Consider the following 23642-nt stretch of genomic DNA (forward strand, 5'->3'; position numbering starts at 1 on the left):
GTTGGTCAGATCCCCCCTCAGCCTTCTCTTCTCCAGACTAAAAAGACCCAAGTCCCTCAGCCTTTCCTCATAAGTGAGATGCTCCAGGCCCCTCATGATCTCTGTAGCCCTCTGCTGTCCCTTCTCCAGCAGTTCCCTGTCCTTCTGGAACTGGGGAGCCCAGAACTGGTCCCAGTGCTCCAGATGGGGCCTCCCCAGGGCAGAGCAGAGGGGCAGGATGACCTCCCTCCACCTGCTGGTCACACTCTTCCTGATGCCCCCCAGGATGCCATTGGCCTTCTTGGCCACAAGGGCCCATTGCTGGCTCATGGGCAACTTGTTGTCCACCAGGACTCTTAGGTCTTTTTCCTCAGAACTGCTCTCCAGCAGGTCAGCCCCGACCTGTACTGATGATCTTATTCATAGATGTTATTCATATTGATGTTATTCATAGACATGGGCTGTGAAGGTTTTGGGCTGCTGCTCCATTTACAATGAAAACTGGCTTGAAAAGGAAGTATACACATTATCTTACAAGAAAAAAAAGAAAATAATTCCTTCCATATCATTTATTTCCCTCTCTGCCCCCCTGGGAAAGTGGGACAGCTCTGCAGAGCATTACCCAGGCCGACGTCTCGGGGAGTGTTTGCTGTAGATGCGCTCCATGCTGCACTGCAGGTTGAGAAGGGCAGTGATGGCTTGTTTTAAGCACTCCCGATCTTCCTCATCCTCGCTGCATTCCTGCAATTGCTGTGACAAAATAAAACAAGGAACAAGTTTTCTTTCAGGTTTGTCTAATTTCTAGAAGGGCAGGAAGACCGACAAACACTCTCACGCTGCGTTATCTACAGGACTCAGGGAAGTCGGTGTTTTCAAGTCCATGAGTTATTACTAGAAACACACTCAAAAACTTGCTCTCTGTGTAAAACCACTCACTAAAAACATTGGTGGGATATTCAGAAGCCAGTAGATACTCAACAGGAGAGAGCAGGAGGGCGTTTAGAAAGCTAACCCATTACCCTTTCACCGAGAGCCAAGGCTAATGGTCAGATACTGGTTCCCCCGTTATCTTTTGAACGATGTCCTGTTTCACAACTGATTTTATTAAATAGTTCAGAGGCTTGAAATAGCTGAGAATTAAACGCTGTTTTATGTATAGTATCCCTTCAATGAGTCAATTAATCTCATCATTTCAGAGCAGATTTAAAAGAGAGCGACCAAGATTCTCTCTTTGCTTCTTACCTAAATCCAGCCATTTTCAGCAAACTCATACATTTCAAAAAGAAATGTCAATTTTGCACAGTGCAAGCATAGTAAAAAAAAAAAAAAAGTCTGAAATTCAATATTTGCTACTAATAACAAAATGTAAAGACAGTGAGAATCAGCAAATTTCCTTATAAAGACTTGACCCATCTATACCACTAGGCAGCAACTTCTTGAATTAGGAAATTCAACAGAGTTTTATATCATGTCCTTACACTTGGCAGCAACGTGCTCTGAGCAAAGCCTATTCACAGAGTTCCTCTTTTTGGGTCTTTAAGGTGATCACTCCTAAAATACTACTGATAGAAGTACGAGATTTTTTTTTTCAACCCCTTCCATCTTCAAGATTGTATGAAAATTCAAGTAAATAAATTGCTGGGCAAAAATCAAGCCAATATGCCAGGCAGTTTTGGATAAACTCTGCTTTACCTAAGTACTTTAAGAGAAATCTTACTTACAATCACTCAGCATGGCAGAAGCCTTCTTTTCCTTTCCCCACTACGTTCCCTCAGCAAGGATATGTAGCTTCCTCTAAAAGTAATCGAGAGAACAGGATTTGACCAGATTGGTCCACTCTCTGTAATTTAAATTACTATAATTTTTTATTTTTCACATGCCCAAACAACCTCCATCTTGCATATTAGAGAAATGAAAGTTTCATGGCCACAAATTGCCGGGAAGTTTATGAGCTGAGGAACAGTACAGGGAAGGGAAAAATCTCTACCTCTGCGGAAACCCTTCTTTTCCTTACGATCAGCCACAGAAATGCAAAGAACATAAAAATGGTGTGAAAAGATGGCAAGTGCAAAATGCTAAAGGTGGGAAAAACTATTGAGTCTGATAAAAATACTCTTTCTCTTCACATGATTCTCATCTATGATTCTATGTCCTGAGCAGAATTTCTTGCATCCCCTTTCCAAAGGGAGCTGTTCTGTGGCACTTAACAGAGATTAAACGGCGTGTTTTGCCTTTTTTTCTGTATTAAAAAATAAAAGAAACCCCCATGTTTGGAAGTATACTGTTCCGTTTCTACACCTTAGTGAACAGATCCCTGCAGATCAGGCAGATTATCTGAGGCACATCTCATTTTCTGTAATCACTGGACCAACATCTGCTTTTCCAAAGGCCAGGTCTTAATAAGCCTCTTTCTGATTAAAAAGCAGGACAGAGAAAATACATACATTTTTAGAAAAGGAGGTCCTGCTTATGCCAGATGTATTTTAAATACCAGTGTTTATAAACTGAGAATATTAACTATACAATCTATTGTGCAGAAAACTATTGGAAAAGAGTAATGGAGAACACTGTTCACTTCAAAAAATTCTATCGTGGTGATCCTGTAGAATATTAACTGGGATTTCTCTGTCAGGCAATGATTAGATAACAGTGGAAAAGATCAAAAGGTGGAATTTGAGATGTTTTGGATTGCTGGATAACAACACAGCGAGTCACCTGCAAGAATTAGGGATGATCTTCCGCCTGAAAGTCCCATGAGAAGGAAGGATACACTCTACAGTCAGCAGAAGAAAGTCTTCTTGGGCTCAAACATGGACTTGAGCAGATCTCTGCTCACCTTCCAGATTTTAATACTCTGTCTAACCAGCTCAGAATTTGGATGAGTTCTTTGAGTTCTTTGCACTGGTTCAATGAAGAATGTTTCCTGGGATGCTGGTATCAACAGACACATGTTTGAAAGCATCACCGGAGCTGGAAAGCTTGATGAAACATTGAGTTCTCCTCTACACTGCCAGCATCAAGGTGTCCACATTTGGAAATGTCAAATGTAGTCTTTTAAACCCAAATACTCTGATAATCAATTAAAGATGTCACAATCAGAATATATTTACAGAATCACAGAATATTTAGGGTGCCTGCTTGCAAGGTCTAACAACTTTTGATCACTACCACTACTTTTTCATTCCAGACAGCTTTATTTCTTCAGAACTACTTCCTTCAACCTTTGTTGTCATCATTCATTCCATCTCAACCTATGGCATGTCCATTTTCTGTCACTCCTCGAGCAAGAAATCAACATTAGAGTGACACCAGGACCTCCCTCTGACTCAAGGTGTTCAAAGGCAATTTCCTAGGGAAATTTTCCCAAGGAAAAGCTGCCAAACCAAAGAAATTCAGCACTGGGGTCTCCAAACACCATCCGGCCCTTGTGCCTCTTGCTTCTCTCCCTACTGAAACCATGAAAATAATGAATATCATGTTGCTTTTCTGTTTCCATTTTTCCTAGGTCTTTTTAAACTAAGGTTCCCAGAAACAAATACAACGGTAACAGAGAAGCTGTACCAACAGTTTATAATATATTAATATTGTTGAATAAATACTTTCTCCATCCCTAAAAACACTCTGTTTTTTAAAAATCACTGCCATAAATTTAGGATGTTTTCAAAACTACAACATAAAATTCAAATTTTAAACCTGCAACTAAAGTAATCACAATAAAAGATTCTGCATTTACCATTATTCACTACAGAGTGGTATTTAAGACTTCTTTTTACCGTTACTCACTATAGAGCAGTATTTAAGATTTCTGCTCGGTGCTCACAAGGTTAGAAAGATTCAAGACAGCCAAGTGTCAGCCTCTGCAGCCCAGTTCTAATTCTACTCAGAAATCTTGTATACTGTGGATAAAGGTCAAATTTAATCATTTGCCAGACTTCATTTTTCAGAAATACGAGGAAATTGAAGCCTGTGCACATACAACCTGATCCTATCAACATCAGTGGGAGTTAGGGGCAGGCTCTGAGCCCCCAGGAGACAGCAAGCTCTTGCAGCATTACAGATTTACGACAGATTTATCAAAACCCAACTGTCTTCTCTGTGCCATGGGTTAAAACATAAATAGAAACCGCCCTTTCCTGTCACTGAAGAAAAAACCTACCCTGTTTGCATGCAAAATATTTCATCCGAAGTTTCGAAAACACACAAAACTCAGCTCAATAAGGCGTGAACGTTAACTCTTCCCTAAAAAGCAGACAACTCTACACAGCTTGTAAAAATCAGTTAAATATTTAGATTCTCCCAAAGCTGCAGCCTAGGATTTCATTAATTTCATTCTTTAATTTCATACCGATGCACTCTCATTTCCCAGCTCTATGACACAACGGGCCATTAATTAGCCTGCCCTTCAGCAGAATGCAGGTCACTAATCCAATTATGTCTTTTAAACGTGAAAGAAGAACATTTTAAAAAGTTCCAAAGAATTATTGTACGCAACTGACCCTGAGGGAAAAGGGAAGTCACACTATTTTGACAGAAATACGTATTTAGAAAGCTATTAGTGCTCACACCACAGCTGGGCTGGCAGAACCGCCCCGTGCTCTTCTGCTGCCATCCTTTACTGCCATCATCATTTTATTGTCTTTTAGAAGACGCCTTTATAGAAACATAAGCTTTATGAAGGCAAACATTAAAACCACAGCAATGTAAAGTTTCTCTTCTCAATACAGTGCAGTGATCTAGAGAAAAGTTCACTGACCGTTAGGGTTGGGTTTTTTTTTTTTTAAGCTTTGTTAACTGTTTTCTAAACTGACAATGAACAGAAATGCTTAATGATTTAAAATTTATTGAAATCACCTGGATTTAAACCTTTCTACAAAATATTGGTAATCCATACACTGGAGATGTGTGGTTCATGGGTCAAAATGAATCAACTTTATTTTTCATTATCTAAATGAGGATATGCAAAAAATCACAGCAGACATAATGAAAGCAACTTCAAAAAAAAAAAAAAAGAAAGAAAACCAGGGAAAAAAGGAATATATGCCAGCTATTAACTACAGACTTGGTCTTAAAACAATTGCTATTTTTTGGCTTGAGATTCTTCAGAGAAATTTTACATTGTATTATACATAATCTGTGTGTTGCAAAGTTTCCTTTTCATCCTTCATACAAGCAAATCCTTTGAAATACCAAGGAAGACCATAACACACCCGAACAACAGAACTAGTATCACTTTTTACATTGAGAACTTAAAAACGTAATCTCTGTTGCTATTTCAAAATGCCAGCTATAGCCATAGGATATTCCACCTGTTTAATTTAAATATATCCCAGTTAGTTAATAATTCACTTACTCTTCTAAGCATTGCAAGCTTTCCCAACACGGTGGGGTAAATAGAAACTTTTTTGGTACGTTATCCTCAGCTCCTTAAAAAAAGCTCTAAGTACTTTTCAAGCTTTTGCATTTTCTACAGCAACGTTATTTTTTCTCGCTCAAGAATGATTATTATACATCTCAGATGTTCAATTTCTGCTGTCTGCTGGCCTCTCTGCTCATAACTCACAGCAAAAGCATGTGCTTGTAAGCAAATAGATACAGGCTTAGTTACTTTTTGGCTTTTGGCTTTTATGACCCAAGGGAAATAGGGACTGATGCGAACCACCTTGCTAGTGCATGTCAGAATAAAATATGTGTAAATGATCTGTGGTCAAACCAATAGAGGCTGTTCTGGAATAAGTAATGCCTCAAACAGGCAGAATTGCTCAGAAATAGGGACTAGATGCCAACCTAAACAATTTGTATGGTAAGACCCCTGAAATACGTCCTGCAGTAATGACTTTTTATCATCTGAATCAGAATTCCATAAAGCCTGACATTTCATCAATGTCATTTCTTAGGAGAGAGAAAATAAGAAAATAATAGTGCTTGTTTTCATTCCTCCTCAATATGGAAAAGTGCAGCATACTGTGAAAAACAGTATTTTTTGCTCTATCTCTTCCATTTAGGACTTGGGACAAACGGTTGAACATTAAGAACGGATTATTCTGACTCTGCTGAAAAGGAGGTGCCTCCCCAAGCCCCAAAATAAGACCCGCTGAGCTGCAACTGGAGTGTGACTTGGGACTGAGAACACTGATTTAAATTACTCCTAGATTTTTCTGAACAGACAAAAAATTCAGAACTCAAGGAAAGAAGATATTAGATTTGCATATTACATTTTTAACCACATTAGAACTCAAGTTCAATAAATGTTTGTTTAATAAAATATAGTTACTTCAAGCATTCATATCAGAGCAACAAAGGCTTTTGAGGACTTTTTTTTTTTTACATGATTTTACTTTTCAGACACACTACTAACTGGTGTGAAATCAATGTTTTTCTATCTTTTAATAACTTTTAAGCAGTAAGTAAAATCGAATCGCCCATTGAAAAGCTCGGATTCTACACATTAAGAAAGGTTTTTAGCAGGAAAGAAGAGTGTGGCTTCATTTACCTGGAGTAACTCAAAGTAGTGCAAACAATGATAGACTGGGATGAGCATGAGTCGTGGGAGGACGTATCGTACAGCTTCCTTAAACCCTTCAGCAGTGGACTGAAAAGGAAAAAGAAACAGGATTATTTACACTGAAATACTCACAATAGAACTGGACAAGGGCCTGAAGTTGGCAGTGCTTGGAACAAGGGGGTTGTGCGAGACACATCCAGGGCATCCCTGCCCACCTACATGACTCCATGCTTACATCTAGTCATAAGGAAGACAATAAAGTTTGCAAAAAGATTTTTGCCTCATGAGACTCTTTATAAGACTCAGAGACACATAAATGATCTGACATCAAGCAAACAGAACCTGTGAACACCCTCTTCCATCAGCAGCTTTGGGTGGATGTTGGCCCACACTCACCAGTGAACCCATAGCTCTGAAGACACCCTGTAACCCCCCCAAAACCCACAATCTGCCTCCTTAAAATAGTAACCAGTTGGACGGTCCGTATTTTAGCCAGAATTAGCAAATTAAATATAAGAAGCCAGAGGACCGAGTCACCCACAAGCCATTTTATAAGGATCCTTTAATTTATGTTGGGGTGAATCCCCATCACCTTCCTATTTCGGCGCTGTCTGCACAACTCAACTGATAGTGTTCATTCAAGGTGACAACACCTACAAATACTGTGGTGCCCATGGCTATGCTGATTGTCTTATTCCCCAGTCAACAGCGTATCCCAAAATGCAGAAAATGTTTGAATGTATTTTCAAAAAATGTCATACCTATTTCCAAAATAACACATTTTACCCTGGGTGACAGTTTGCTGCAGAATTTAAGGAAAAGACTGGAATGTTAAAGACCAGCCAGGACTCCCACACAATCCAATAAACTTCCCCCAAATGTCCTCTCCTCCCAATTATGTATGTGGTGCTTCAGTTTACACCCAATACACCACAGAAATACAGGGGTCACATCAAGTACTGAAGAAATTAATATTAGCATCTCCTCTCCCTCACAAGTTTATGACTTAGAAAATGAGTTAGAAATCTTTTCCCATTCCCAGCGGTTAATTGACATAATAATTCAGGTTGATAAGATGAGGAGAGGTTTCCCAAAGGATGGTGAAATCCCTGCCATCTTCTGTATCAAGATAACTACTGAACACAAACTGAATTATCTGATCTCTTTTTTGGAAATGATCTCTCCCCCTATGTAAGATTTCTGGCTGCATCTCTCTGCAATTGCCAGAGACAGCTCATGGCCCAGAGCCTGGACCTTTGCCTTCCCTCCAGAGCTTGGAGAAGTATGAAGGAACATCCCTAGGAACACCCAGAAAAGAGCCCAGATTCACTGTCAAACTACTTGATTGCAAATTTAATCTGGAAAAGTGCTTTGGGCTTTAAATTTGCTAGGGAGGGAGGTAAAGGGCCTCCCTACATTCACCAAGTAGTATTTAAGAGTGAGATGATGCAGCTTATCAAGTGCTCAGAGCTGAAGAGGAAACGCTCGCCCTGAAGGAATGAATGGCTCAGAGACACCAGTGAACCCTACAAACTAAGTGCTATCTATAATGGGTTTAGCTGGGAGCACCACTGACCAAATGCTTGCTGAGCAGCTCCTCTGAGGGCACTTTTGAACACAAGCTCAGTCTTTAATACATCTGCCACGTTGGCAGAAGAAAGTAATAATAAATAAAGGGGAAAAAAAAGAAAAAAAAAATCACAGATGATCTGGCTGGATGGTCCTAATAAAGATATGACTCCAGAAAAACTGCCCGTCCCAGCCTCAAAGCTGAGCAAGTGGGAACCTGGGATGTATGTATGGAAGAAAATTGTGCCTGTGTTTGCCATTAAATGGTGCAGAACTGCCGGTCCCAGCCTCAAAGCTGAGCAAGGGGGAACCTGGGATATATGTATGGAAGAAAATGACAATATTGTGCCTGTGTTTGCCATTAAATGGTGCAAGAGAAGTGGCAGGTATGAGAAGTCACCCTCTATTCTCAAGCAAGAGAGCCTGATGTGGGGACAAAAATACCTGCAGAACACTCAGGGATGGGTCAGAGCTAAGTCCAATTTTTATGGGAAGAGGCAGAGTCCAAGTATCTCACACTGAAGAAAGGTAAGAATCTAGAGGATTTCTTCCCCAGCAGGAAGTAAAGAATTACAAAATTCAACCCGTTGAAATATGAGAACTAAAGCAATTCAGTTATTTCTCATTGGCACTCACCTGGAAGTGGAGTGCAACAGCAGGTTTTGCCATTAAGTTATTAAAATGCTCCTGGAATTGTGGCGAAAGAATATCCTGGGACAAGGTTTCATATGGATCAAAGGCTTGTTCCTGAACAAAAACAGAAAATTATATACATACATGAAGAAAGCAAGACATTTCTGTCCCAGCTGGTACAATTAATTTATTTAATAAGCCGAAACACTAGTGGAACTTTTCAAGAAAAGATCAATTTTGCAAAACAAATATTCAGTAAAACCACAACCCTTTTCCACTTCCAAATTTTAAATGCACAAAACACTCTGTCAGCGTTCCTCAATCTCACTGCACTTGGCACTAACACAACCTTTGCTTTACTGGAGCAGAGGGAACAGAGAGAAATCCTTGTTTTCAGCAATTTACCTCCTATCTGACAATAAGGAATGGCACTTTGGAAAGAAAAGCAGGTCAAGGTGAACTTTGGAGACTGTCACAAGGAGGCATTGTTGTCCCACCACCATTTCGGGGCACATCACCATAAGGACTGGACTTCTGCACACTTTTCTGGCCATGCTGGAAAGCTGGGGAGATGCCTCACGCTGGGACAAAGCTGTGAGTCTGAAAGAGTCTCGGAGGAATGTGCTCTAAGGGTTTCAGGTACAAAAATCCTCACCCTGGCTGGAGTCTCTGGCTGTGGTTCTGTGATATCAACTACAGCAGGACGGGATGAAAACCTGACTGTCCATGAATGTCTGCAGGAATAATTTATTCCTGCTCACAGATCACCTGCTCCAGAGCCTGTCCGGCTGTTCCCCAGTCTCTGCACATTCACTGGGCTGAATCACTCATGAATCACCGGGTTTGATGCCATGCTGGTGGCACCATGCCCAGAATAAGCACATACCTCTTTTTAACCTTAATTCCAAAACGCTTGTCAGAATAGAGGCTGCAGGATTGGGGGAGAACCAACCACCACAAAGGCTCATTTGAAAATTCAGGTAAAATCTCAAGGTTTCCATTTGTCCAGGGGATTTCCTACCTTACTCATGGGGCAGCTGCAATTAAAGGTTTCACGGGGAGGAGGGGCACAGAATGCCCTCGCTTTTTCACATGCAAATTGTAATCATCGCTCTCAACTCTCCTCATCAAGTTCTAATCATCCCTGTCCATTCGCATTAGATTGTACCTTGGGGGAAGGTGTGTGGGGGGGAAGGTTTGGTACTTCAGCTGAATAGAAATGATTAGAGACTCCCAACTGAACGGGCCGGTTTTAAGCAGAATCTGAATCAAGCTTAGAGCCTGGGGGGGGGGTTGACTTTTTGTTTACTCAGTGTTTGCCCACTACCTGCAAGCACCACCACAGACCCATAGAATGGTTTGGGTGGGAAGGGCCCTTAAAGCCCATCCAGTCCCACGCACTGCCCTGGGCAGGGACACCTCCCACCAGACCAGGTTGCTCCAAGCCCCCTCCAACCTGGCCTTGAACCTCTCCAGGGATGGGGCAGCCACAGCTTCTCTGGCCAACCTGGGCCAGGCTCTCACCACCCTCACACCAAAGAAGTTCTTCCCCAGATCTCATCTCAATCTCCCCTCTTTCAGTGTCAAACCCTTCCTCCTTGTCCTGTGGCTCCCCTCCCTGATCCAGAGTCCCTCCCCATCTCTCCTGGAGCCCCTTTGGGGACTGGAAGGGGCTCCAAGGTCTCCCTGGAGTCCTTAGGGAGGACTCCCTCCCAGCATCTCCATGGCCTCCTCTGGCCCCGCTCCAACAGCTCCATGTCCTTCTGTTGGTGGCCCCAGAGCTGGAGTCAGCACTGTGGGGGGGTCTCCCCAGAGCAGGGGGGCAGAATCCCCCCCTCACCCTGCTGGCCACGCTGCTGGGGATGCAGCCCAGGATGTGGGGGGCTTTTTACCAGCATGTTAACAAATATACCCATCTCCCACTCATATTTGTCAGGCATCACTTTTTTTTTTTAATTTCCTCTGCACAAGGAAAAAAAAAATGTTTATTTTCCCCATACTTCCTCATCTCAAAAACACGACAAGATTTATGTTAAAACCTTCCCAAAAACGGGTGCAGAAAAACAGACAAAAGGGGAAGATTCCAGCTTTCAAGGGTTGTTTGTTTTTAATTATCTTTCCAAATAAGTTGAAGGACCTTTATAATGGAAACACTAAGTGAACAAGCCTGGCAGTAGGATAGGCAGAGCAAATAAACACTTCACTTTCATATCTCTCTTTAATGATCCCTTCTGCAAATATTCACAGAAAGATGATCTCAACACGCCAGATGATCAAACGAAGCCTAGTTATTAAGCAGGTCTTGCTCTGTATTAACTGAATTATTAAATTCAAACTTACTACCTGCATAAAAAGAAGGCTTGAAGATTAATCTGCTCTTCATCTCCTATTTAAGCTTTTTAGTTAATGAAAATCAAGTGAGATTTTTCACTCGCTGGAAAGAATCTGTTTCCCTTGAAGCACAGGATGCCTAAAAGTAGCTTTTGCAATAAAATGAGATGTGTATGTTTTCCAGGATACTGCTGTACTATTTAAAATTTCAAGTCATTTTTTAATTTTGATATAATAGCTACTTACTGAGTCCCTGGGGAGGGACTCTGGATCAGGGAGGGGAGGCATAGGAGGAGGGGGAAGGGTTTTGAACTGAAAGAGGAGAGATTGAGATGAGATCTCAGGAAGAATCTTTGCTGTGAGGGAGGTGAGAGCCTGGCCCAGGTTGGCCAGAGAAGCTGTGGCTGCCCCATCCCTGGAGGGGTTCAAGGCCAGGCTGGAGGGGGCTTGGAGCAACCTGGTCTGGTGGGAGGTGTCCCTGCCCAGGGCAAAGAGGTGGGACTGGATGGTCTTTAAGGTCCCTTCTAACCCAAACCATTCTATGGTTCTACTTTAATCCATTGTTCAAATGCTTCTCCTTGTCATTATATAAGCAATTATCCTTTATCAACTAATGAGCTAAGACCTCGTCAACTGGACTTTCCTACTGATATGTCACATGAGGGATTTATTGATGTAACGCCAGGTAAACTTTATCTTTATGGTATATTCATAAGTGAGTGGCACATGGGCTGAAAAAACAGTATTCTTCATACCCACAAAAATGTAAATGTTTTCCAAAGGGTACTGGTGTGGTCACGCAGCCTCAGATTTTAAAAACTGCACATACAGAAAAGTGAAATGGAAATTTTATTGGTTGTCATATTCTTGACATATAGAATAGTTTTAAGATGAAACCCATAAACTTCACATTCACTGTGTGGTTCATCTGAGATGTTCTCTCTCCCTCAGGCCAGAACATCTCATTTGACTTCCCCTGTGATACAGTCCATGTGCTTTACATGATTCCCCTTATGTTTTCATTCAAAAAACTGGGCTCAATACTCCCCTCAAGAAAAAGAAGACTCGATTTAAACGTGTCCAAACTCAGCACAACCTCCACATCCACCGTGGTAATTTGTCCAAGAACTGGCTCCTCCAGCAAGTTGTGGGGTATTTCTTAGCTGAACTCTCCTGTTGCCTTTCAGACACTGTTTTCCTGCTATGTGCCTCCTCTGCTGAACTCCAGAATCATTTTGTACTCTATTTTCAGGTCTGAAGGTACCTATATATCTACCCTATTTTGACTAAACTGCCTCTATCTCACTGTAAAGCACTTTCTCAAAACCTTTATTTGTAGTCCTTGTGGTATTTCTGTAGTCCTTGTGGTATTTCAATGCCCATTAAAAAAAACACAAACAACTGACAAAATAACTTAATAATGTTCTAATATGAGCCACACCAAATCCATGTGCAGTGTCTTCCCATATTTCTGCTCTTTAATACCTATTTTATAGGTCAATGTGTATCTATAGCACTTCTGCTACAGTACTGAACAGCTTCTGTTCAGTCTGATTTGATACTTCATTCCTTCCAGAGTCACTGCTCTGCAGAAACGTTTCTCATTCCAGATGCCTCACAATGCATTTGGCTGAATTAAGAACCTATTTTGGCTGAATTAGCTCACTGTCCAGAGCAATTCAAGTCACTCATCCTGCAGATCTACGACCAACAGCCGTGATTTTTGGGTAGCCTTGGACTCGCCGTCAATGCCTACAAAAATAAAGGCATCACTTTCTTCCAGTAACCAGTCCTGGGGTACTTACTTTTCAAATCCACATCCCTACAGGGTCACAGCAAGTAATTCCCACCAAAATAAGATTTTATTTTTGTGCTTACCTGCTTGATATATTGTTCCTGTGACAATAGAAAGCACACTTTAGCCTTCCTACTAAAGAATGGGTGGGGAAGATTGCTGTTCAGAGATTATTAAAAGGACATTTTACAACCGCAAATTTATTGCATATCAGTCATGACCAAAAGTTTACTAAGAAAACAAAACAGTGATTAAAAAAAAAAAGAAAGGAACACGGTACCTCTGCAAGATCCTCAAAGCAGCTGCCAGCCAGAGGATGAGGACTACTTTCATCAGTCATTTCAACAGTATCCTCAATCAATCCTAAAAGCTTCACTGTCAACTCATGAATATCTGAAATGTTGCTAAATATCACATCGATATCCTGCAAACATAAAACACATCTCAGCAGCGCTTAGAATAATTTATTTTGCTTATGTAAATACGGGAGCATTTTTTGTGAAGTCTGAACCAAGAGGTAAATGGAGAAGAGCCAAAAAAAAAAAAGCAAGGAAAAAGTTAAATGACATGGTTTTCCCGGCCCTGTGAGCTTGCCTGGGCACATCCAGCCTTGCACAATTCCCAGCCCAGCGAAGACAGACGCATCGTCCTTTCCAGGCCGGAGCAGCAGCCCCAGTACGGGCTGTTCAGTGCCTTGGACAGAAACTCCTGGCCTTTTGAGTCACGATTCACAGCTGTTATTTCCCCCTCTGCTGATTCTTGTCTCTCAGGACACAACAGGAAGGAGGCGATTTAAAGCAGCTCTAAGGTCAGATCCTCTAAACCACAGGTAAAACTAAAGCAGCTACTTGGCTACTTTAGCAGAGTATCACCCGGGAACAGAGCAGGAACTGGAACCTTCTTTTTCCAAATTCTACTTTTACATTTTTCCAAATCCACACACCCAACTAGGCAGCCCCTTCCGATGACCTGCATTCTCCTTCTGACCCCTCTGAAACACAGAATCACAGAATCACACAGAATCACAGAATCTTCTAGGTTGGAAGGGACCTCAAAGATCATCTTGTCCAACCGTCAACCTCACTGACAAAAATAGACACCCACACAACAAACAAGGAGCATCATCACTAAACCAGACCTCCCAGCACTACATCAACCCGTCTTTTGAACACCTCCAGGGATGGTGCCTCAACCACCTCCCTGGGCAGCCCATTCCAATGGCTGAGAACCCTTTCAGTGAAAAAATTTTTCCTAATATCCAGCCTGAACCTCCCCTGGAGCAACTTGAGGCCATTTCCTCTCGTCCTGTTGCCTGTGACTTGAGAAAAGAGACTGACCCCCATCTCTCTACACCCTCCTTCCTCTGCCCCAACCCAACACTGCAGGGTTTGCTTGACCTCCTGCCAGCCCCGAGACCACGGCAGTCGCTTCATGGGAACGAGCCATCTCAAAATTTCTCATACCCATTCCCAAATAACAAAAGAATATTCCTCAGCTCCAACACCTTCCCCTCCCATCGTCTTTGATTGAATTCTGTCCCCCCATTCACATGATTCTCCAATATCCTATCAGCTACTGAGGAACCCCCACAACCAGCTGTAATGGGAATGTCTCCTGCTGTCTCTCTTCTTAACCTGCTGGTATCACCTGAAAATCCCAGTTCAGGGATGGCTGTACATGCAGGCAGATAACTGTTCATTTTTTGCATTAAGCAAAACTGTAACTATTATCTACACGACTAATGGACTACAGGTATTGCTGGCATCCGACCCGAAATCGTGTCCATTAAGCTTTACTCTGAGAGCAGCACTCGTTCATACTATTAATGGCAATTCCGCTGTTTTATTTCATATACAGTCAACGCTCATTATGCACTGACACGCAATAAATCAAATTTAATTTTACCTCCAAGGCAGTGAATGTAATATTGATATGTTATGGCTGCTAATGGAGCGACTGGCATTACACATCAATAACCTATTAAAGGACTTACGTTAGGTGTGAACAATTTTCTGTTTGATAGGAAAGCCTCCCGAAATACTTTTATTATCAGATTCAACTCCCGGAGATACTGCCTTTCTTCTGCGATTTCGTTTCTCACTAGGTCATAGTAGTTGAGCTCCCCAGAAGAAGAGGGTTCGTCTTCACAGAGAGAAACCAAACCAATGTCGTCCTGATCAAACATATCCATCAAAACCTAGAAGAGAAATTTTAAAAATTACAAGCAAGCCTGATTTACACTTGGCTCAAGCTCAGCTATTTCAATGTGTTCAGAGAAATCCTTTGAGTTTTTAATACAATACTTTCTGTGATCACTTTCACAAAGGAGTAATATTTCAACTTTGGCAGCAGAAGGCTGGAGCAGTTGCCAAAGTCATTTTCCCCTTTATAAGTTAGTACGACCTAGAAAACAAGTTACAATTCATGCAGAACCAACTTTGAAAACAAGGCATCTTGCATAAGACTTTGACAAAACCCTCCTGATAAAGATAAAATTAAAGAAAAATGTTTCTCGCATTTACAAGATGAAAACTAAATGTCTTTTCTGTATAAGAAAGAAGGAAAGAGCTGTCACGACAAAGCGACATTGGGAGGACAGTGACACAGCTGAGAAATAAAGGACAACATCATTTTCTGTCCTTTCATTGTTTTGTAAGAATTAATAATGTGCCAAAACTTAACAGGCTTAACTGCAGTCGTTACTGTGACAGGTCTGGCATGAATTAGGAGAGAAGCTTCTGCATTTCAGCAAGACCAGGCTCTCTCTCCTACCCTCCTTTGGGTATATCTTCTAAAAAAAAACAAAACACCCAGATACCTCTAATATTTACCTCTGTATTTGTCCAAATGAGGATTTTAATCCCAACTCCTTACCTTATCAGCACACATGGATACTTTGATGTCCTGCTGGGAGATCTCAAAGTGTCGGATATTGAAGACATAGTTTCCAGCCAGCTTTAAAATGTCAGCTGAGATGTATTCTAAGACAGCCACAATGTACAGAGAGACGTGGTAATCTACCTTATAGCCCAGGACCTCCTGCACATCGAAAACAAGAGGAAAAAAAAAAAGCTATTTATTCCAGAAATTCATTCAGAATGACAACTAACACATTGAGTTTTCTACTAAAATTGATCTTGTCTATGTTGATAATTTACAGTAATGTAACAGGCAGGGCAAAGGCCATCAAATGGAAATCTGATCAGTCGCCTTGCAAATACTTCCTTGTGCTGTTTTGTCCTATCCTGACACACGAAAAGCTACAGAACTTTCAATAATCCCTCTTCTAAAAATGACCGTCCTAAAAATAGGCTTCCTTCAAAGGGACTTCACTGGAACCACTCTTGTACTTAAATTTTTAGTCTATATCTATGCTTATTGCAGGACTCTGGCCCTAACCTGGACTCTTCAGAAAAGAAAATGCTTCATTTTTAATTGTTCTTGATGGAATAAATTGTCTTTCATGAAACTATAGACTCTGTGTTCCACCTATTACGTACTGCGATCCATTTCAGTCCACCCTTCACATTTGGCCGAACATCTAAGCTATCTGCATCCTTGCAATACAGAAAGTAATTCAAATTATTAAATTTTGATTTAGCTTCTAAAAAATCAGATTGTGTGCCTCTGTCCACACACTTCTAAACCAGACTTCATACATGAAAGCCAGTGTTGTCTAGGAAGGTCTTATTTAATGCTGTGTTCTTTCCTAACATCTCTCGCCCTCTCATTAACTGTCTCAAGCTAAGACATTATATAAAAGAACACAGTGACTACACCTGAAGAAGTGCTTTAATTTCTGCTTATTCCTGAATAACATCTCCTCAGTGCAGCTGGAAACTCTGGTGCTGCAATGCCACCAGTGGAGAAAAGCATTTGTTAAGCTATGAACAAAAAGCAAAATCAATAGAAAAAAGAAGCACCAAAAAGGAGCAGTGCTTGAGTGAGCCTCAATCTACTGATTAGAACTGATTAAACACTGATCTAAAAATCAGAGTACTGTTTTATCATTAAAAAACAACTCTACAGGGCCAGGGTATAAACACATGCTGACTGTGTGACACTAAAACTTGACTGTAAGCAAGGACTCTGAACCTGTTCTAAGGGACACGACATCTAAGAACTTTCCTCCTCAAAACCCACCAACCATAAAGTCTCTACTTGTTTTTCTGTTACACCTTTGCAGATCTATTGATTTGAAAACCAAGGCATCAGTGACATTCAACAGTAACTGAAAGGACATTGACACACATCTCAAGTTGACAGTATACAAGGAACGGGATCTACTTGTTCTCTCTCCTTCTGTTTTGGCTTCTGCAGCATTTTGAAACAAATAAAGGCATCAAAACAGTGCTACAGAAGTAGGCAAGGTATTTGGGTTTGTTTGGGTTTTATTTATGTTAAAAACTAACTAGTCATATTTCAAAGTAGAGTAACACGAAGTAGAGTAATACATTAACACACTACTGCCTGGAACACGGTGAATTTAGGTATCTACATTTATTACATACTATTCCTGTTCTATGGTGACTTTACTCTTTCAGCCACTGTGATAAACATCCCTAATTTCGCACAAATTAAATTAATTAAATGTCCTGTTCTGTGGTGACTTTACTTTTTCAGCCACTACGAGAAACATCCCTAATTTCGCACAAATTAAATTAATTAAATAAATACTTTAAAGGTTAATACGCTGGAGGGCTGGGGGGGGTGGTGGTGGGCAGAAGCAGCAGGTTGTCACAGTTGAAGTACCTTTAATAAAGGATGTATTTTGTCCACGGGCAGCAGGAGAGGGTTTCTTCTCTTTCGTTTCTCTATGGCAGACTGCGCATCAGCGATCGCCCACTTGTCTATGGGATGAGGAAATGTCTTTTGAACGCGGTCCTGTCCAAACACAGAGAGTGCACTTAGATTAACCACAGTAATCAAAGAGAAGTTTAAAGAAAATAAAAACGGCAAATTACTTCCCCTGCAGTATAGACAATTATCCTCCTCCTCAGTGTTTGCAACACATTTTCCTAACTGTTCTCTCCTCCTTGCCCAACTCACTCTTTTCAATAATCCCAAACAACCTCCCTGCCCTAAGCACGAACAAAACTCCTTCAAATCTCCTAAAACAACTCCTGCTCTATGATCTTTGCATCACAAGAGCAGCAAGAAACCTCAGCTGAAGTATAAACAACATCAGGAAGTACTAAACCGTTTACAGTCTACATAAAAAAAAACCCAAAAAACCAAACCCAAGTTGGTATTGTTCCTATTTTATAAACGTCCAGAGTGTAACTTGTCCTGGATGAGATCAAGTTTATGGCAGAAATGAAGAAACCCTGATTTTTAATATATTATATAATTAATTACATCTAATAGAATTTTTTTTTAACTTTTTTTTTTAATATAGCAGGATCTTCTAACTAGGAGGAGCGCTGTGCTTGATGAAAAAGGGTGGCTACATCACTTTGGACTCCACAAGCCCACACAGGAGCATCTTCACAGTCACAGTGGCCCCAATTTACAGCTCCCAGTTTACACAGTAAACTCTATGTGATTTCAGGGCACTTTTATACAGATTCCTATTTCAAGAGCTGCGATAGGAACAGGTGAGATGACCCCCAGCACAGAACCACACTCCAGCAGCCCCCAGCTAAACATGTGCAAGACCCCAGTCCTGCTTTCCATGAAGTTCTCCAGGCTCCAGCCCCTGTGAGCTGGGGAATTAAAAAGCTGAAAGAACGAGTCTAAACCAAACCCTGATGATTGCTTCTTAAGTGACATTGGAAAAACAGTAATAGAGCTGAAGAACGAGCTGAGAAAAATGGTGAAATCTACAGATCCCTTTGATAAAAAGATTTTTGCACATATTCTGGAATTTAAGAGGAGGCCTAAGCTCTTCTTAGAGGCACCTTTTAAATATTTGCACGTGGCCAATATATTTGACGCCCAATTTTCCACATCAGCTGTCGGAGCCAGGGAAACAGAGCCGAAAGCTCTGGGCTGGTTCACCAAAATGAGCTTTCCTTGAGATCCCACCAGGAGATAGCCCACAAAATGGATGTACCAGGGCATCCAGCTGTTCTTCAATTTACCAGTGCACTCCACGAGGAACACGTGCTTTCTGCGCTCGGAATTTGCTGGTTCCCAGTGTTTTCTTGGGAACAATCTGAAGGGCTTTTTCTATTTATAAAACCTTTACGATTTGAGATTTTAGACATTGATCTTGCAAATGCACAAACATATTATGCACAAACAGTTCCAGGCTGTTATGTAAATATCGGCACGATAAACTTTTAGAGATCACAGCTCTCGTGTTTTCTCTGAACAGCTAAAAACAGCCGAGGAGCAGAGCCAAAAGCCTTCATCTGTGGATCCCAGACGCCTGCTGGCAGCACAACCTCACCAATAACACAAACCTCAATCCTATTTTTCCTGCTCTGGAAGAGTCTGAATTTATTGACCTAGAGACGATTAATGTTTTGGGGAACCTGTGTTAGATCTAGCTCTTTGTTTTTAAATTAAATAACTATTAAATTGCCAAGCACGACAATGTTCTATTATTCACAGCTTTAAAATGCCAGGTATATTTAAAATACAATTCACAGGATTTGGTGTCTGCTGTGATACTGATAACCACAATTCAGAGGGTTGTCAGGTATCATGGCATGCAGTTTTGCACACAGTAATTTGTAGAGCATAGAGATACCCCATGAAAGTTATTATTTCATACGTACACAGGGTAATTTTATCATCTCTTGACTCAGAAACAGCCAACTATGGAGCTGGTGCGTAGAAAATCAGTGCTACCTCGAAGTGTCCTATGGGCTGTAGGGTTTGACCAGCTGGGAACTGGAGGAAGAACCTGGTATTTCTCAGCTCCAAGTCTAAAGTTGAAACCCAGACTCAAGGTACTAACAATTCTGAGAGCTATTAAAGGGACTATTAAATTTTGCTTTTATTTAGTCGTACTATCATCTTTACTCACCAGTATTACAAAATTTATTAATCAGAAACCAAAATTAATAATTAATGAATTCATGTTGAATAAAGGGCAATTGCTACATCTAATAAGAATCTAAAACCCCTCAGGCAATTATTTTGTAAATATATATATTCATCTTTTTATTTCCATGACACACACATAGACTATTAGGCAGGGACTTCATTTTGGTTTAGGCTGAAAATCCTAGACATATAGATTGATGTAAAATTAATACTCTACAAAGCTATAATGGGCCACAGCTCCGTGAAAGCACTTTCTCCCTCTAGACTGTATTCTGAAGCACACTCCATTAAAGCCCTCATTTTGTACCCGATGACACAAAAGCCGACAGCTGCAATAATACAAGAGCCTCAGTGAGTTCAATAAAGTTCCAGGAACGTACAACTCTATTCCCTCAGCTGCACAATCCAGGCCTAACAACAGTAACCTTTCATTACAATATTTCCCTTTTTCCCCCCCCACCCCTGGAAATTTATGTTGAAGAGTAGGAAAACTTGCAACATCCTTAAGTCCAAGGTGTATTCGAGCAGCAGGAAATCCTTCAAAGTATTCTGCATTTAGAAAAATAATGCTGAAAACAAAAAAAAAATCCCACAATTTCTATTCTGAAGCCCTGTGTAGGAAAATGAGTTTCCAATCAAGCTTGCTTTGTGAAATCTGAACACTATATAATCTTTTAGCACTAACAGGGTCTGCTCTTCGGATTCACCTTGCTTTAACTTCAAGCTGCGCTGCTCAAAGGATCTTGGTTCATCTTAGTGACTCTGGAAGCACTTGGTTTTCCAGGATCTAGACTTACCGCTACATCTTGGACAGTCCGTGGCTGAGCAATGCATAGTTTGTTTAGCAGCTGAAGTATCAACTCTTCAATGTAATAGAGGGAATCTTCTTTCGCCGAGAGGTTTGGGTGAACCTGTTGCTGAACCTGTTCAAAAGAATTAAAAAGAATTAAGAAAAATTGGCAGAAAAAAGAAGGAAAAAATTGGCAAAAAAAAGGAGAACCTCTGTACTGTAGTGCTGCAAATTCGCACACTTTCAGTCATTTCCCACAAGTTTTCCTACATGGTTAAGATGGCAATTCCTATTCCTGCAAAGCTGGTATTCTAGTCAATTAAAAACTACGTGTTTAGCCTTTACGGCGGGGGAGAAATTTCAAGGCAAGGCAGATTTCTGCCAACGGTGCAGTGAAAACAATCACTGTTGGTAATTGTGCAGTTATTCATCCACAGAATGAGTAACACACAGTTGTGTTACTAACCCTCCTAATGAGCACTGGGTGACTGTGAACGCAGGAGGAGCATGGACCCACCAGAGGAACAGACTTAATAAGCAAAGACATCAGGGTAAGAGAACCAACCAGTCTGGCAGGGAACTGAATTAATGTGCTGGTAAAACCTGTGGCAGTAAAAAGCCCCGGCCGTGACACTGGATGAGGGCTGGAAAAGCTCTTTGAGATGCCTCAGAAAACTAAGAAGAACATGAAACGCCGTCTGAGGCCTGAGACAGAGAGACGTGAAAGACTCAACGCAGAAAGGGAGATCTAAGGAAAAGCAGGAATCAAAATTCAGGAGTGTGGAGAGCAGGAAAGGCGCTGTGAGAAAAGCTGACTTCCACCTCCCTCTAACGCAGGGCAGGATAATGCCTTTTTATCTCACTTCACGGAGATTAATCACAGCTTTGGTTTCCAAGGCTCAGACAACCTGGAACAGGCAACCTCAGCACGTGCCCGCACAAGCTAAAGGGCCACGACTAACTCACCCCGGTCCAACGTGGCTGTTTTCCTACTAAAAATCCCCCGAAACCGAACAACAACCCCACCTTAAAATAATAATAATAATAAAAATTTAAAAAAAAAAAAAAAAGCAGTCAAGAGTTAGTCTCTACTCAGTTTTCCCTGGCAGCCTCTCAATCAGGAAAGCACTAACTAGATCTTAAACTATAGCCAAAAGATTTGTAAGTAGTCCAGGGAAATTCCCTGCTCTCCCCGATACAAATTATATGTTAATCACCTCAAAAAAGTAACCTTACGTACTTACATCGGCATCCTCTACGTGGTTTCACACACAAGACAAATGGATCGGTAGTTTCTCGGGGGAAGACAAGAACATCTTTGGGTCAAATTCTGATCCTCTGAAATACAGGCTCTCCCTCCCTCCCTCCAAAGCCAACGGGCAAGTCCACAGGCACCAGGGAACTCCGATGGCTTCCTCCAAATCAAAAAACTCATCATTTCAGAGCCCTACCTTGGGGGCATTCAGTTTGCAGCCCTGCAGGCTTTTACAAATTGTGCAAAAACAAGACCAACAAGGAAGTAAGGTGTCTGGCAGGCTTCCTTCCCTGCTGGCCACAGAGGACGGTGGGCAGAGCTGGAACTCCAGGAGCTCCAACTCCTCCTGTGCCCTGGCCTGAAAGAACTGGGGGGACAGGACTGAGCTTTGCCCCGACACCTCCACATGGGAAGAAAGGAAAAGCCAGGATGACCAACAGGTAGGGAGAAAAAGTGGAGATCCACGGAAGGGACCACTAGGAGGGGCTGCTGCCGTGCACCTACAGATATGATGAGTTGGATGGAGAAGTGTCCACCAACACACTGCTCAAAGACGGGGAAGCACAGACAAGGACCACACACACCAATGACCGGAATCCGAATGTCTCAGGGGGTCGGGAAGAGGGACACCCACTGAAAATGGGAAAACATACACTGGTGCTGGTTGTGTTGGAGCTGATAATTAAGATATTACACAGTGGTGGTGATGAGAGGCTGCCAATCACAGGGGCTCCAATGCGATACCCAGGGAGAGACGTCCTCCCAGGCAACAACCCCCACTTCTAGTGCTTCATTTCCTTGAAAAGCAGAGGTGAAGAACCACGTTAATAAGGCAGTTGTACACCAAGAGAAAAGGGAATAAATATTCTGCTTCTAATCCAACCGTTCAGTTTTGTTACACAGGTTTGTTTTTTTTTTATAGATCTTTATGTATCATTTAGTCTTCTGCACCTCAAGCATGAAGACTTTTCAGCTTCATCCCACTGCTGTGCTGCCGACGTGTGCGCGACACCGTGTACTACTGAAAGAAAGAAAAACCAAAACCCTTAAGAAAATCAAAACTGACTCCTTGAAAACTCCTACTTAAGCCTGCAGGTTTTTGACAATAGTCAGTGCGTTTCGTGTTCTTCCTGAACACGAGAGTTTAATTCACCAAACAATGGAAAACCAGGAAGCGTCGAGTTAAGGTCCCGCCACGTCTCTCTTACACCAGCACTGGGAAACGAGATGAAATAGTCCCCCCACGATGAATCCCTAACGATGCTCCACAGAAATGACAAGAAGGGGAGCTGTAAGAAGATGAGAGAGGGTAGTTGTGCTCCCCTAAAAGACAGGGAACTCCCACTGACGGTATGGGATCGCAGCCCTTCTCCTCCTCCGGGAGGGTCACTCTGGTGTCAAAACCAGACGTCACCACCACAAAGAAAATGACTTCACCGGTAACAAACTTCAGTTCACGGGTCCCAAACAGTTCATGCCACGCTCTCCTCCCCTTTCTCAAGAACCAGTGGGAATCTAAACAAGATTAAATTCAAGCAGAGGAGCACTCAGCCCTCTTCAAACCCTGGCAGAGACTCTCAGCTTCATACACTGAACACAGACGTAAGCACCGGACTCAATTTTCCTTCAAAAGGAGCAAAACTGACAGTAAAACCTGACATTTCTTGGTTGAGACAACTATTCCCAGAGGATTTAGAGATCAGCTTCCACTTGAAATGAGGCTGCCGGCAGCATCGCAGAGAGGTCCCCGAGGTACTCGTGCACTCCCTGGCTTTAAAAGAAGTTATTTTGA

General features: G+C 41.7%; 1 protein-coding gene across 1 annotated transcript in view; it reads right to left on the reverse strand.

The window, feature by feature from the left end:
• Window positions 1–23642, reverse strand: part of SOS2 (SOS Ras/Rho guanine nucleotide exchange factor 2) — a 54350-nt gene that overhangs the window by 20687 nt on the left and 10021 nt on the right. The window contains exons 2-9 of the mRNA XM_014936767.1: window positions 20603–20728; window positions 17562–17693; window positions 15684–15848; window positions 14803–15006; window positions 13090–13233; window positions 8687–8797; window positions 6470–6568; window positions 602–729 (exon numbers count right to left, since the gene is read on the reverse strand). Coding sequence (XP_014792253.1) covers window positions 602–729; window positions 6470–6568; window positions 8687–8797; window positions 13090–13233; window positions 14803–15006; window positions 15684–15848; window positions 17562–17693; window positions 20603–20728 — 1109 coding nt within the window. The remainder of the gene's footprint in view (window positions 1–601; window positions 730–6469; window positions 6569–8686; window positions 8798–13089; window positions 13234–14802; window positions 15007–15683; window positions 15849–17561; window positions 17694–20602; window positions 20729–23642) is intronic.

The sequence above is a fragment of the Calidris pugnax genome, unplaced genomic scaffold, assembly GCF_001431845.1.
Source record: "Calidris pugnax isolate Ruff unplaced genomic scaffold, ASM143184v1 scaffold10, whole genome shotgun sequence".
Lineage (NCBI taxonomy): Eukaryota > Metazoa > Chordata > Aves > Charadriiformes > Scolopacidae > Calidris > Calidris pugnax.